Raw genomic sequence first — 16,973 nt, 5'->3', positions numbered from 1 at the left:
CCTCATCATCACCTGATTGTAGTACATTCCACTACCTTTGTTTTGTTTTATCAATGTCATCTTATATCCTTCTAGATATGAGTGAAACAAATTCTTGAGTAATGTTCCAACGTTTGCAAAGCTTATCAAGTACACATGACAACAGGCATCAAACTAATTGCTTAGATTGTAATGGGACGGTACTGGTTGTATGAAAGTGTAACAGAAACAATTGGGGAACATAAATCTGAATCCTCAGAAGAAAGACGATGAGTGTTCTCGCAAAACCCTGTTAGGAACATTGAAGAAAAATCTGGTACTCAATGAAGCCCACACAATAATTCTGCTGCCACTATCTCATATCCTATGTGGGCACCCAAAGAGCAAGATGAGAGATTAGGACACATACAGAGGCATATATTCAAGTCACACTTCTCCTCCCAGAAAACCCTCCACAATGAACTGAAAGTCCTTTACACACACAGCTATTTCATCATAATTTTAGTAGCACTTGCAGATATTGTCTGTATGCGTTAGTTCATTGACGGCCACTGTGAAGAATGCTTGCATGACGAGGTCCATTTTTACATGAAGCTGCACTGTACTGCTTTTCATTCCAAGTTCTGCAGCACACTTTCTGATTGACTTTCAGAGTGAACAGATCACTAATGCACAAACTTCAGCACATGTTTCCCTTCATCTGACTGACGGCCAGAGTGGTGAAGCATCCAAAACACTTTCCAGACACACAGCTTTCTTCTCCGACGTGACAAGTCTGAAGACTTGGTGGCTCCTTATCACATCGTCCGTGGACTTACCGGTCACCTGTGCAATATTTTCATTGTTGTGCTTCAGTTTATTGTTCAAAATACTTGCCATTAAATACATCTCCAAAGTTTCTTTGAAAATATACAGTTGGACAGACAAAAATCTACTCACCCAAAGGTGAAAAGAGAAAAAAAAAGTCTTTCCTTGTCACTTCGTCATCCAGGAAGTCTCCCCAACCTGGGGTGCTGGGCTACTTTTCTTTAACTCCCTATTTGCTAAACCTCGCCAAGTCTTTTGCAGCATCCCTCTTCTTTCCCACTCAACCCTGCTGCCAGAAGAAGTAGCCACCGGCTCCAAAAGTTTGCACATCTTTGTAACTTTTAGATGTGTCATTTTCTGACATCACTTGCCAAGTAGAATTTAACCTATTGAATTATGTCACCATCTTACATTGTTAAACACATTTATTTTAGGTGGAAAGGGATTATGTGGGCACCCTGTGGACTTGCTTATAAGTACATATACAGATGTAGAATTTTGGCAGCAACAAATTTTTAATTGTCACTTACAAAAAATGAGACAAAGACAGGATACTGCAAAGTGGAAGGATCCAACACGAAACATCAGATTGCAAGCTGTTTTGGTAGCCGCCTACTCACCTGCCATTTGGTGTTGTCATGTAAATGCTGGGCGGCTTGAATGGAAATTCCCTTGGAAAGACCAACTTTCCGTGGTAGATCCCACCCTCGTACAGTGTTCCTTCGGGACCCGTGACGGCATAGTGCCTGCAGCAGTGGAACCAAATGTTTTCCATTTTCTTTCTATACTACTGAAAAAGCTGTCTAGTATACATCACTTTAAAATAAATAACAAATCAAAATGTGAGACAAACAAAGAACGTGTACTCTGCCGGGATCCCTTAATCGGACAGGCAGGTTAGAAAATTTAAAAAGGGAAATGCACAGGTTAAAGTTAGACATAGTGGGAATTAGTGAAGTTCGGTGGCAGGTGAATACAAGGTTATAAGCACAAAATCCGATAGGGGTAATAAAGGAGTATAATGAATAAAAAATAGTAGTATGGTTAAGCTAGAATGAACAGCATAGTGAACACATTATTGTAGCCAAGACACAAAGACCATGTCTATCACAGTAGTACAAGTTTATATGTCAACTAGCTCCACAGATGAAGAGATTGAAGAAATGTATGATTACATGAAAAGAAATGATTTAGGTAGTTATGGGAGACGAAAATTTAATAGTCATGGAGGACTGGAATTTGACAGTAGGAAATGGAAGAGAAGGAAAAGTAGTAGGTGAATATGGACTGGGTGTAAGGAATGAAATAGGAAAGCCTCCTGGTAGAATTTTGCACAGAACATAACTTAATCATGGCTAATACTTGGTTTAAGATCCATGAAAGAAAGTTGTATACATGGAAGAGACCTATAGGAACCAGGTTTTAAACTTTAAGAAATTTCCGGGGGCAGATGTGGACACTGACTGCAATTTATTGGTTGTGAACTGTAGATTAAAACTAAAGAAACTGCAAAACGAGGGAATTTAAGGAGGTGCACCAGGATGAACTGAAAGAAACAGACGTTGTAGAGAGTTCATTAGGGAATGATTGACCAGAATAGGGGAAAGAAATACAATAGAAGAGGAATGGGTGGCTTTGAGAGATGAAATAGTGAAGGCAGCAGAGGATAAAGTAGGTAAAAAGACGAGGGCTAGTAGAAATCCTTGAGTAACAGAAGAAATATTGAATTTAATTGATGAAAGGAGAAAATATAAAAATGCAGTAAATGAAGCAGGCAAAAAGGAATACAAACGTCTCAAAAATGAGATGGACAGGAAGTGCAACATAGCTAAGCAGGGATGGCTAGAGGATAAATGTAAGGATGTAGAGGCTTATCTCACTAGGGGTAAGATACTGCCTACAGGAAAATTAAAGAGACCTTTGGAGAAAAGAGAACCACTTGTACGAATATCAAGAGCTCCGATGGAAAACCAGTTCTAACCAAAGAAGGGAAAGCAGAAAGGTGGAAGGAGTACATAGGGGGTCTATAAAAGGGCGATGTACTTGAGGGCACTTATGGAAATGGAAGAAGATGTAGATGAAGATGAAAAGCGTGAAGAAGTTGAGAGAGCACTGAAAGACCTAAGTTGAAGCAAGGCCTCAGGAGTAGACAACATTCCATTAGAACTACTGATAGCCTTGGGAGAGCCAGGCACAACAAAACCATCTAGTGAGCAAGATGTATGAGACAGGTGAAATACCCTCAGACTTCAAGAAGAATATAATTCCAATCCCAAAAATCCTGAAGGTTACAGGAGTCAAATATAGGAAGCAAAATGCTATTTACAATTTGTACAGAAACCAGATGAAAGTTATGAGTCGAGGGTCATGAAAAGGAAGCTGTGGTTGGGAAGGGAGTGAGACAGGGTTGTAGCCTATCCCCAATGTTATTCAATCTGTATATTGAGCAAGCATTAAACAAGACAAAAGAAAAATTTGGAGTAAGAATTAAAATCCACAATCTGTATATTGAGCAAGCATTAAACAAGACAAAAGAAAAATTTGGAGTAAGAATTAAAATCCACAGAGAAGAAATAAAAAGCTTGATGTTTTCCAATTACACTGTAATTCTGTCAGACAGGAAAGGACCTGGAAGAGCAATTGAACAGAATGGACTGTGTCTTGCTATGTCTTATGTTATGTGTATGTGATTTATTTATCTCATTACATACAATTTCCAAATCATTTGATTTGATGTACACAAGACATGTCAAGGTTCACAAAATAAACTTTTTTCACTTTAAGAGAAATACAAAAGTTTACACTATATTTTACACTTCTAAGTTACAGCTACACATGTACATAAAATAATACATGTAATACAATCCCTGTGTTCAGACTGTGAAGCTGTCCTCAATGAATTCATCGACAGAATAACAACACTTTTCCACCAGAAGAGTAAAGAGCAATCTTTTCAGTGAACCAAGCTCCATCTTAAATATATTGCTGCCTTTTATTTTACTGAAAATTTTTAACCCCATATAGTCTAGCATTTGGGCATAAAGTTTTAAACGATGTGTTGGAAGTTCGTAGTTATCTTTGTGGCGAGTGCTGTAATTGTGGTCAAAACAGAAAGTGTCTAGTGTATGTTGATTTTTATATAGGAACACCACCACCTCATATATGTAAAGTGGGGGCTGAATTTACCCAGAAGATTATGCCATAACGAATAATTGACTCAAAGTAGCCGTGATAAACTATCTTTCTGGTATCCATGTTTGTGTCACCTAACAAAATGCACATTGCAAATGCCAAGCTGTTCAGTTTATTTGCTAAGTAATCTATTTTTACCTCCCAATTTAAATTTTTGTCAAGATTTAGGCCTAAGAACTTCACAAGGTTTGCTTCTGTGATATCCTGATCATTGCAAGTTATCTTTATTTCAGTCCTTTCCTACTGATTTAGCTTCAAATTGCATCATTTTGGTTTTAGTTACATTTCGTTTCAGTCCATTTTGATAGAACCAAGATTAGAGTTTTTCTAAATTATTTTTGGCTTTTTCTGGAATACTTTCAGATACTTCATTTTCAATTAGAACTGGTGTATCATCAGCAAATAAGACGGAATGAACATCAATAGCAAGTGGTAGGTCATTTACGTAAAAAAGAAACAGATGGGACCCAATATCGGACCTTGTGGGACTACCTAGGGAACTGTTTTCCCGTCTGAGGAATAATTGGTTCCATTTGAAGTTAAAATTACTCTGTTTCCTACCTGACAGGTAAGAGCTCAACCATTTTAAAGCAGTGTCCCTGATTCCATACACCTGTAATTTGTGGAGGAGTAATGCATGGTTCACTGAATCCAAAGCTTTAGTTAGATCACAGAATATTCTTGTGACTTTTCTACCCTTATCTAACGTGGAGCATATTTTTTGGATAAATTCATTTCTAGCATTCACAGTGCTTTTACCCTGTTGGAATCCAAACTGGTTTTTAAAAATTATATCATTTACAATAAGAAAGGTCTTAATTTGTTTTGCTGCAATCTTTTCAAACACTTTAGAGAAGACTGGCAAGAGAGAGAGAGAGAGGGTGGTAATTCCCCATATCTTCTGTCGATCCTTTCTTGAATAGAGGTTTGATCTCAGCATATTTCAATACATTCGGAAAGCATCCCTGTTCAAAAAACTTATTTATAATAAGTGACAGTGGTTGAGAAATAATATCTTACACATACTTGATTACAGATGATGTTATTTCATCCCAAACACATGAGGTTTTGTTTTTTAGAGCCAATATTTCCTTTTCCACATCCTTTGGGTGATTTTTTCAAGATGTTTAGAAGAAGTGTTCTAGCTGTTTTCCAGACTTGTGATGCCTTGATAGAATGTCATATCCACATCTGAACTTACTACATTTAGGAAGAATTGATTGAAACAACTTGACATCTGAACAGGGTTTACTATAATTTCATTATCACGTCTTAATTTTCAAAATCTAATGAATTTTTACTTTGGCTCCTAATTCAGACTGAACAGCTGACCACACTGCCTCTGTCTTTTCTCTGTGTTCTTGTATGAATTCATTGTTTGCCATTCTTTTATCTGTCACTACAACTTTCCTAAATACAGATTTATACTGTTTGACATAAGTAATAAAATCCAGAATTCTGTTTGATTTTAACTCATTGTGGAGCTCTCTCTTTCTGGCACTAGAATTTTTTATTCCTGTTGTAACCCATTTGAGTTTACCATTTACTATCTTTTGCTTATAACTATGAGGAAATGTTTCATTAAATACCTCTAAGAAGCAATTTAAGAATTTGTCATAGTTTATCACGCTTGAACTATTGTGGTCCACAGGTCAGCTTATTATACTTAATTTACTGCAGAATAAATCCATTTTACTTTTACTGAGATCCATTTTTAAATACACTTCTGGAGGATTTAGGTTATTTGCTTTTGGGAGCTCAATAAACAGAGCTGAGTGATCTGAAATACCCAAGTCTAAGCAGTATCTGTGCTTATTTCCAGTGTCAAATTTGTAGTTGGTAATAATATCATCAATGCAGGTCACTGATCTGCTGTTTTCCCTAGTGCCTTCAGAAAAGTTTAGCTTGAAACCAGATTTCTGAATTAAGTCACGAAATTTTGTGGAATCATTGCTTTCAACTAAGACATTGAAGTTGAAGTCTGCTGCTATAGCAACTTTTTTCTCACTTTCTTTTCTGGACATTTTCTAGGAGGCTTTCGAATTTGGCTAAGAACACTTTTGTTACCACACATCCAGGAATTCTGTAGATTGCTATAACCAGTGTGTTCAGATCATTTAGTTCTACAGAATAACTTTCAAACACGCACTCTTCATTTAAATAATTAAAACTCTCTCTTACGGTATAACTTACAGAAGAACTGACAAGAGTGTAGGAGCCTCCACAAGATTTGCTTATTCTACAAAAGCTAGCAGCTACCTTAAAATTATTAATACTATTTAATACTTTTATACTATCTTCTGCTAACCAGTGTTCGTTTAGGCAGATTATTTTAATATTTACAGATTCTGAAAGCAGAATTTTTAGTTCGTCAATTTTTTTAGTATTTACGATTTGGTAGTTCTGCCCCTAAGCCATTTATATTCCAGTGCAGCAATAGATCATTTTTGTTTTTGGTTATATCATGTGCATCCTTTGTTGGGTACCTAAACGTTTTATTTTCAATTTGAGTTTTTTCTTTGTCACCCCTATCAGAATGAATTAGTTTCCCTTGCTTCTTAGGATTTCACACACGTCTACGAACATTTTAGTAAGATTCACAGAGCCTAATCTATTCAAGTGCAGGCCGTCTTTTCCCAGACACTTCTAGTTTAAGAACTTGTTTGGGTCAATGAATACTGCACAGAGTCCGTTGCACTGTTCCCTAATGCTGGTATTTATCCTGTTGATGTAAGTATCACTTACCGATCTTCGATGAATCATTCCACTAATTACCAGCCTGGATGTTGAGTATACAGTTTTCATCGATCTAATCAGATACCGTGTTTCATTCAAGATTTCTTCCTCACTGTTACTGCGAATGGAGTTTGTGCCCATGTGGATTAAGACACCACTGTAATCGTTGGTGCTTAAAGTTTTGTTACCAGTTCCGCCCGTGTTTCTTTTCATACAAAATACACTCTTAAAATGTTTGACGAGTTGATGCGATCGAATTCCAAGTCGAACATCGATCTTACAGTCCAGCACAATAACATTTTTAAATATAGAATCACCTAATTTTCAAAATTGTTTTTCTCATCTTCTTTATTCGTTGCACTTTTTGTGTTTGCCCTTATTATAGGAAACTGTTTGCAAAGAGTATATGAGATGAACAACAACAAAAGCAAAATGAAGATAATGGAATGTAGTCGAATTAAATCAGGTGATTCCCAGGGAATTAGATTAGGAAATGAGAAACTTAAAGTAGTAAAGGAGTTTTACTATATGTGGAGCAAAATAACTGATAATGGTCAAAGTAGAGAGGATACAAAATGTAGACTGGCAATGGCAAGGAAAGTGTTTCTGATGAAGAGAAATTTGTTAACATCGAGTATAGATTTAAGTGTCAGGAAGTCTTTTCTGAAAGTATTTGTATGGAGTGTAGAGATGTAGGGAAGTGGAACACGATGATAAATAGTTTAGGGAAGAAGAGAATAGAAGCTTTCGAAATGTGGTACTACAGAAGAATCCTGAAGATTACATGGGTAGATCACATAACTAATGAGGACGTTCTAAACAGAATTGGGGAGAAGAGGAATTTGTGGCACAACCTGACTAAAAGAAGGGATCAATAGGTAGGACACGTTCTGTGGCATCAAGGAATCACCAATTTTGTACTGGAGGGAAGCGTGGAGGGTACAGATTGTAGAGTGACACCAAGAGATGAATACACCAAGCAGATTCAGAGAGATGTAGTTTGCAGTAGTTACTCAGAAATGAAGAAGCTTGCTTAGTACAGAGTAGCATGGAGAATGGCATCAAACCAGTCTCTGGATTGCAGACAACAACAACAACAACAACAACAACAACACGATTGCTCTGGGCCAGTCTTTATTTTTTCTTTCCAAGATATTTTTTATGGAGCTGTTATGTCTAACTCAGCGCCCATTTAATTTAGTTTTTCTCCTTTGTTTCAGTTAATCAATGTCCTTTTCTCTTTAATTTCTTTTAGTAGTTGTTCATTAGATTTTCTTTCAGCCCACACTTTTTTTTGCGGCTCTACTACATAACCACATCTCTACCACTCCTCAATTTTTTTGTTTCCACAAGGTTCACCTTTCAGAACCTAAGCCTAAAACACTCCAAATAAATGTCAATTCTCGTTTCTATATTAAGAAGCTCGTTTGTTAATAAATTAATCTTATTTCTGAAAGGATTCAGTCATTGCAATTCTTCTTTAATAATTTTCGTGTGTGTTGCCAGATCCTGTCAACATTCTGCCACGATATTTCAGCCAGAGAAATCCACCAATCTTCAGGTGAGCGGACAACTACTGAAGAGCTGAAGTGCAATCACAGTACTTATGCGAAGTATTACGCAAGCGAAATGTACCAGTGTGTTTCAGCGCTTGCATCAGGTGATGTGTGCTGCTCTCAGTGGTGGAAGTGAGATATGATCTACTTATCTGAGTATCGAATGAGCCCATTGATTCGCTGTGACTGAATAATTTTATACACCTGTCTCCAGTTTTTATCCAGTTGAAAGTTGTTGCCACAATTTATAAGGCTATCCTGCACGCGTCATCATCTGATGGATGCACCGAAAGATGTCAGCACATTTTGCGTGCACAAGATTCAGCATAAATACCGTGAATGCACCTGGTCTCTTCAGTAGTTGTCTACTCACCTGAAGAAGTGAAGATGGCCAGATGCCACTGGGTCAAAATGTCACAGCAGAATGTCACGGGGTTGCGGCTGATTATAATTACTAATAGTATGCCAAGAAAATTTCAGAAGTTACACTGCAATTCTTTTTTTAGTATCTCTTATACACTGAAGAGCCAAAGAAACTGGTACACCTGCCAAAAATATCAAAAGGGGCCCCTGCAAGCACGCAGAAGTGCCACAACACAATGTGGCATGGACATGACCACTGACTGTAGTAGTGCTGGAGGAAATTGACACCATGAATCCTGCAGAACTGTTCATAAAACCATAAGATTATGAGGAGGTACAGATCTCTTCTGAATAGCATGTGGCAAGGCATGCCAGATATGCTCAATACTGTTCATGTATGGAGAGTTTGGAGGCCAGCAGAAGTGCTCAAACTCACAAGAGTGTTCCTGGACCCACTCCATAGCAATTCTGGACATGTGGAGTGTTGCACTGTCCTGCTGGAACTGTCCAAATCCATCAGAATGCACAATGTACATGAATGGATGTAGGTGATCAGACAGGATACCTATCTATGTGTCACCTGTCAGTCATATCTAAACTTACCAGGAGTGTCACATCACTCCAACTGCACAAGCCCCACACCATTACAGAGCCTGCACCAGCTTGAACAGTCCCCTGCTGGCGTGCTGGGTCCAAGGATTCACGAGGTTATCTCCATAAGATGAGCTCCAAAAGCCCGTATCAATGATGTCCGTTAAATGGTTTGCATGCTGACACTTGTTGATGGCCCAGCGTTGAAATCTGGCGCAATTTGCAGACCTGTTGCACTTCTGTAATGGTCAATGATTCTCATTCAGTCTTTGTCGGTCCCGTTCTTGCAGGATCTTTTTTGAGCCACAGCAATGTCTTAGGTTTGATGTTTTAAACACTTCTGTTACAGTTTATCAGTACACTCACTTGACTATTCTCAGTATGCTTGTTACTTGTTTGTACTCTGCCTCATTATGCACACGGGTCAGCTTATCAGAGGGACACTTATTGACCATTAATTTTCGACAGGAAATGCTGTCTGAAATATTGTTGCATGTTAAACAAACAAAATGTTGACACACTAAAAAATCTTACATGAAAGTGTAATGTGCAGTGGTACTTTTAGTTTATATTACATCTGTATCATCTGGTAAGATAAAGTTACCGTGAATGAAAGCTTAATATCTGTACATACCTTATTACAGTACAGTGACAGGCAACTAATTTGCACTCAACTGTTAAAATTAAAAAAATTAGAAGTAAGGTATAAAGATTAAGGTTTAACATCCCATCATTGTAAAAAATGTTCTGTTCTTACACAGGACAAAGAAAGACTGCAATATTCTTTTGCTTTGCTTACCACACGACAACCTCGATTTTGTCACGATGTTCTGCCATTTCCTAACCCATAAAATGTCTAATGGAGTAGATGTAGAGCTTTGCTCAATGTACTGAAGGGCTTCATGAAATGCATTTATATCATCTGCATGTGATACTTAAGCCACAAGCCCATTGTCTTATTTGTCACCATACTCTTTCTTGTTCTTTTCAGTTGTTCAAGTTACAGCATCAACAATTTGGTCGTCAGTTAATATCAGCTGTACCAATATACACAAGTCATTGGGCTCAATGTCCGGTTGTAAACACAGCGTCACATGTTTATTTTTATATGGTGCCGTAATTTAGTTTTACACACTTTAACATGTAAGAAGAACATCACTAATTTTTAAAACAAATGCATGCTCAACAACACTTATCAACAGAATCAGAAACAAGTTATTTCATACTAAAAGTGATCGAACTATCACACCCAGCAGTTGTCAACTGCCTATTGATCCAAATCTCAGATGACAAGTTATCGACAAGTCCAATCCTGACTGCAGCAGAGGCCAGTATATAAACAAACACCTGAACTCTGGCCACTCATCCTGGGACACCCTCTGAACAACAGTATCTCAGAATATGTACTTTCTGAATTCAACAACATTTTCAAAACTTTATTATTCGCTATGTATTTTTCCAATTACTGAATGTAATGTTTAGTTAGTTTACCTAGAAATATTTGTAGTTTTCCAAACACACACACACACACACACACACACACACACACACCAACTGAAAGGGAAATTTTCAATGACGAAAGAGTTGTTTGTTTCTAAATTGATATAGCTCACTTTAATGCCCTCATCCTCATCTTTTCAACAAAAATAATACTTCACAAAAACTTTATACTTAAATTTGTGTGTTCGTAAAATGCAATTATTTCTAAAATTCAGTGCGACTGTTTTATAGAACTGATCTTCCTGTCTCTAAAAATGCAAATTTGCACTAGAACTTGTTAGTTTGTTAACTATCACAATTATGAAATTTCACTTTTTTAAAAGGTTCTGGTTGGCTTTAGTAACCTTAAAATCTTCCTCATGAATCAGTTCCTATTATTTTTGGCATTTTATAGTTGTATCTGAGTCAGCTAAACAAAACTTATGCCATTATTATTATTATTATTATTATTATTATTATTATTCTGTTCCTTTTAATTTTTCTGTTTTTTATATTATCAACTAACAGGTAATATATTTACATTTTATTAAATAATAATTTTCTTTATTACTCTCGTCTATGAAGAGCATCCGAGTCAGTCCGTGCCAAGTACAGTTAGTAAAGCATGCTTCAGTTGTGAAGAACCTACTATAAAGCCATTAATAATAGGAGCACAGTCCATGAAAAGAGGTTTGGTAAGCTTACAGACTACTGCGTACCACTCTAAGATGTTGGCCGGCAGTGGCTCGGCGACTACGTAGGGCACCGGGTCCTTCTTGAGACGCAGGTAGTCTTGCTTGAGGCGCAAAGTCGCGCTGTTGGTCTTCCGCGGCTGGGACATCGCTACCTGAGACAACTGCTGCAGACCACACACTGTCAGCTGTGAGTCGCGTCAGAAGGCAGGCATTCCTGTACGAGAGAGAGAGGAGACACCGTGAAGCCGGCATCACGAGGCGTCGATTACAGTGATAAACGAGCTGTATCTGAAATTTTATACGGTATTCGGACGAGTCTTATCGTGCGTATAGTGCATTATTTCAGCAATCTGACTTGTTGACATTTTTGGACTTTCCAGGTGACCGACCGTCATGGTCAGTGGCCGACTGACTCCTACTCCTACTCCCCATTCTCGTTCTCGTCCTGGCAGGTGTACCGGTATGAAATGAGCGTTAAGATACAAATGGTCGATAGGGAACATTTGTTGTGAACAAGGCTTAATTTTTTTCGTTTGGTTGGTATGACATCTGGCAAAGATATTTAGTATACATCAAGTCATGGAACAAACAACACCATATGTTTTCATCGTGTTAACAATAGGGTGAAGTGGGGTAAGTGTAACCATGGGGTTACTATAACCACGGCTTATGGTGCCTTAAAGAAGCTGTATTTTTACCTCTGACCTACCACACGTTAATTTACTCCTATCTTTGTTATATTTAACCATAAGTTATCAAATCTGACAAATTGGTAATTAATTTTTGGACTTTAATTGACGTCTACATTTTCATTCTGCGAGAGAGTGACATGCTCAGAATTAGGTGGTCTGTCTTTTTTGCAGTTTTAAAGACAACTGCACAATTTTGCTTCAAAGACATGAAAGAAAATCAATTTTGCATCGAATTGTTACTGGTGATGAAAAATGGGTTTATTTTAAGAATCCTAAACGGGAAAAATCGTGTGTTAATCTGGGACAACCATCAACATTGACTGCAAAACCAGATCTATCCGGCAAAAAGACAATGCCCTGTGTTTGGTGGGATAAGAAAGGTGTGGTGCATCATGAGCTTCTAAAACCCGGTGAAACTGTGAATACTAATCGCTACAGACAACAAATGATCAATTTGAACTACACATTGATCGAAAAAAGACCAGAATGGGCCATAAGACATGGCAAAGTAATTTTTTTTTTTAAATGACAATGCACCTGCACACAAAGCAAAACTGATTCAGGATACAATCAAAACACTTGGCTGCGAGCTGCTACCCCATCCGCCACATTCACCAGACTTGGCCCCTTCCGACTACCATTTGTTTACATTAATGGGATACGTATTGGCTGAGGAACACTACAGTTCCTACGAAGAAGTCGAAAATTGGGTGTCTGATTGGTTTGCTTCAAAAGATGAACATTTCTATTGGTGTTGTGTCCACAAATTGCCAGAAAGGTGGTCAAAATGTATAGAAAGCAATGGTCAGTACTTTGAATAATATGTTTTTACTTTTCAATTCAAAATTAGTGTTTCATTTAAAAAAACGCTCATTTCATACCGGTACACCTGGTACATTTGGAAGCAGGCCGTTTTGACGGGTTAAAATGTTCCCTTTGCTATCAGAGGTTATCATTTTTGTATTGGTTTTAATTCTTCCCTTTCCTGACAAAAGTCTGCTGGCATTTTGTTTTTAATACGATGTCTCGAAAAACCAAAACACTCGATATTAAAATACAAAACTGATCATTAGTTAATAAGACACACAGAAATGATCTTTATTAAGTTACAATATTTTTCTCTGTTTAGTATGGCTTTAGCAGCTTCTTTCAGAGTTAGCACTAGACACACAAAATTATGGTTAAGTCAGAAGAGAATAAAATAAGGGTGGGCAAGTGGTAAATTAAATACTGATCATAGGGTTTAAGTTCAATTTATGCAGTTGAAACAGCATTACACTAAATGGTTATAAATAAAATATAAACAGCGATAAAAAAATTTGCATTTGAGGGGGGGGGCGGGGGGGGCGGGATGGTTGCTGAAGCGTATAAGCAACAGTGTGACTCAGTTATGGGTATACAAGCACCAATGTGTAGGCAAGGGATTACTGTGTCATTTGTGTCTTACTGACCCGCATGTGGTACATGTGGAAATGTGAACCACAGTTGCAATTCAACACGAGACGCCCATCAATCTGGGAGGCCACCCTCACCCACTACACTGACCTAAGAGGAAGACACTCTAGCACCCACCGTATAGTCCCGATCTCTCTCAGTGTGATTATCATGTCTTGGATTTCATAAAAAAGACCTGAACAATTCTTAAGTGGTGATGATGCACAGCTGGCAGTTACGGACTTCTGCACACAGCAGGACATAAGTGTTTTACCATATGGGTATCTTCACCACAGTGAGTTGGTGAAGTGACTGCATCACTGCTAACAGGGATTTTGCTGTATTGCCATATCTATGCTGAGCTGTACAGTGTTCGAATGGAAACTTTTTGATTACCTCTCTCATAATTTTAGCGACAGTATAAAGTCAGTTTGGTTTTGGTTCAAATTTATGTTCTGAGCTACAGAAAGGTAATGGGGGTATAGGGGAGACAATGCTTGAGTTAAGTGGGGATGAGGCAAAGTGATTATTGGGAGACTTTTGTTTTCACCTCGGGGAAGATGAGTTCAAGTTTGAAGGAATGTAGGAACACATGACACTACTCATTTTAAAGGCTTCTTGGGTTACAGATTGAAGAGAGCAATAGTATGTTTATATCATCTGTTGATGTAGAGAAATCTTTTGGCAATGTTTACTGGGCAGCATTTTCCTGCTTGGTGTAAGAATATGCTTAAAACTGTTCCAAGATGTGATACTACGAATAGGTATTGATAAAAGAAACTTAAGTAATTTCTCCACTTTTTGCACAAAACTAGTGAGACAATCTACAGAGAAGGACTGCTATATTAACTCAAGAAAGTGTTCCAGCTGCAACGAAGATCACTGGACTTCCAAGATACTTTCTAACCTCTAAGGTAAGGCATCCCAGTAGTTTGCAGAATTTCTTCAGAAAAGAAAACAGCTGAGTGGTAAAGCAAGAAAATCCAAAATAAGTTGGTTGTGCTCTGACTATAATATGGTTGTGCTCTGACTATAATACTCTGCTTGACAAATTCTTCAAATGGTGTGACTTAAATGGTAAATTAGACAAGAACTTTATGATTAATAACATTTCGGTATTATTCTTAAACTATTGTTAAAGAATTTGAACAAGGGCTATAAAACTAATAGTTCCTATTTGACATGGCTCTTTAATCACGAATCATATGCCAGTAACACTTTAACAAGAACGACGGTTTCTGCTTGATGTCAAAAGCGTTAACACACACACACACACACACACACACACACACACACACACACACACACACACAACCATATTTTTTTCCCTTTCTTTTCAATATTGCTGTTACTGCAAAACATACAAGGAAAACAGTTTGCCAGTCATGCCGAGTAGTTTGGCAATGACCTACCACAAGATTTTAAATGGTACACAAACACGCTCCTACATATGTCAAGTCATTTATGTCAATCTTTGAGAGTGATAAGTACATCCAGCTTCCGCTACGCGTACTATTATTTTTTTACGTTAAGCCATTGTATGTGACAGGGCACACGCAGGCGTGGCCACGCAGTTTCGCCACGAAATTGGTGTTAATGTCTTGTCGCCGCTATCTTCGTTATGTAGTTCACACGGGGTACTGAAAAAGAACAGTAATGTAATTCAAGGTCAAATCCACGCCGAATAATGCCAGTAATTGCTAGGTGTACGTCATCTTACTAAAATAACTGTCTTAGTTCGAAACAGACTACCAAAAATACAATCAGAGTCATAGAACACGATTATATGAGCAGCGTCTATTGCAGGCGACAGCAAGCTCTGTAATCGGCCCAAAATATGGAGTCAACACCTCGGAGAGGAAACAGATAACCCATTCCAAAATCTGAAGTGAAGTAATTAGTTGCTTGGAATTTCAAACAATGACGATTATTCCAATATCAACGTGATTAGCATTATTTGCAAAAACGGTAAAAGGTTTCGATAGAAAATACTGTAAATCATGAACTAATAACCCGTGAATCAATCACCATATTCAAAAGGACACTACTGTATGGTGCGTGGCATTCAATGAAATGCGGAGCTGACATGGGAAAGGATGATATGGGGAATGCAAAAACCATCTTTTGTATGGAACCAATGACGTAAGACGGGAGGAAGAACATTTCCACAAAGCATACGTACCAACAGCACAGGGAAGTTCTTAGAGTTTTACGAAAAATATCTCCGTTATATCGAAAGGATTCCTTCTCGTCATTACCACTGGAGAAACTTCCGCACGTTAAAGTTCCGATTGTCTTTCAACATCAATCACTCCACTACGCTGTAACTAAACTGTAAACATAAAGAGGTCTCACTCACTCTTCGTGGACTTCCCCGCAGCGTTTGCTCTATTTACTGGAAACATCTGAACTGCCCGCACAACGTGTCAAAGTACAATCAAACCACTTTGATAAATTCGACTGGACAATCTAACCATTACAAAACTTTTCATTTAACATGCCGGAAGAGGGAAAGTAGATCAACAACTGTCAAATTTTGAGTCAATATTTCTAATTCAATACAATTTCATGTTCCGCTAGATTAATTTTCAGATATTCGACGCACCTGGAGACGATATCGCTTATTGTAAAATAAACAAATTTTGTTTTTGTAGAGAGGAATTCATTTTACTAGAGCTAGAACGTAATATCCGGAACAAACGCCAAAGCGATGCTAGATTGTGATTGGTTGCTTTAACAGTTGAAGCGTTGAAAGTAATATGGCCGACGTTCTATTGGAGAACGACGTAGTTAGATTTTTCGCGATGTAATTTGTTTGTCGACGTATTATTTGATATCGATGATTCTCGACGTTAAGCTCCTGAAATTCAGGAAGTTCCTCTCTGCTACTTTATTTGCGCCGTCGGGGGCTGCGCGCTCGGCGGCGCACGACTACGAAATGTCGATCAGGGCAGCCGCAGCTAGGCTGCTCCATAATGGTCGGCTACTGCTGCGCAGCGCCAGACCGAATCAAAACAATCGACAGACCGACGTCGTAGACGGTTTCGGCCTCAATATTTTGCCCAAGCGAGGGTCAGCAGCCGAAAAGGCCGTAGGATCAAGCAGTCCCGCCCCCACTGGAGGTAGGGGTGCGTCTGTGGTGAGGAATGTTGCTTATAAATTTCACCAGCACGCAAGACGCTTATTTGTTGACAACGTACTTCGGCGAGTGACAAATTCCCAGTCAGCAGAACTCCGTGAGAGAGCTACGAAGAGATTACTGTATGGAGATTCAGCCCCCTTCTTCGCGCTGGTGGGCGTCAGTCTAGCATCGGGAACAGGGATTCTAACAAAGGATGATGAGCTGGAAGGCGTATGCTGGGAGATTCGAGTAAGTATGAAATCGTAATGCGAAGTTATAATGAAGAAACACTACTCAGTTTTTGTGTGTTGATACTTAATGTGCCCCT

General features: G+C 38.3%; 2 protein-coding genes across 6 annotated transcripts in view; one reads left to right on the top strand and one right to left on the bottom strand.

The window, feature by feature from the left end:
• The window catches only part of LOC124720009 (ubiquitin-conjugating enzyme E2 J2), a 69,436-nt gene extending 53,204 nt beyond the window's left edge, over nt 1–16,232 (bottom strand). Inside the window, exons 1-3 of one of the 4 annotated variants that reach the window (XM_047245248.1) lie at nt 16,130–16,232; nt 11,423–11,612; nt 1,407–1,532 (exon numbers count right to left, since the gene is read on the bottom strand). In XM_047245248.1, the coding sequence (XP_047101204.1) occupies nt 1,407–1,532; nt 11,423–11,544 (248 nt within the window). In that variant the 5' untranslated portion in view covers nt 11,545–11,612; nt 16,130–16,232. Of the gene's footprint in view, nt 1–1,406; nt 1,533–11,422; nt 11,613–14,936; nt 15,151–15,706; nt 15,864–15,883; nt 16,053–16,129 lie in introns of those variants that run through there. The other 3 variants (XM_047245245.1, XM_047245246.1, XM_047245247.1) reach the window with 3 other exon arrangements.
• A 25-nt stretch (nt 16,233–16,257) lies between these two features.
• Nucleotides 16,258–16,973, top strand: part of LOC124720007 (serine/threonine-protein kinase Pink1, mitochondrial) — a 112,047-nt gene continuing 111,331 nt past the window's right edge. For both annotated transcript variants that reach the window (XR_007006034.1, XM_047245244.1), the window contains exon 1: nt 16,258–16,894. Coding sequence is in view for 1 of the 2 variants with exons in the window: in XM_047245244.1 (XP_047101200.1) it covers nt 16,364–16,894 (531 nt within the window). In the remaining variant the exon portion in view is untranslated. The remainder of the gene's footprint in view (nt 16,895–16,973) is intronic.

The sequence above is a fragment of the Schistocerca piceifrons genome, chromosome 11, assembly GCF_021461385.2.
Source record: "Schistocerca piceifrons isolate TAMUIC-IGC-003096 chromosome 11, iqSchPice1.1, whole genome shotgun sequence".
Classification (NCBI taxonomy): Eukaryota; Metazoa; Arthropoda; class Insecta; order Orthoptera; family Acrididae; genus Schistocerca; species Schistocerca piceifrons.
Note: the sequence above shows the minus strand (reverse complement) of the source record. Positions and strands in the feature narration are given on the sequence as shown.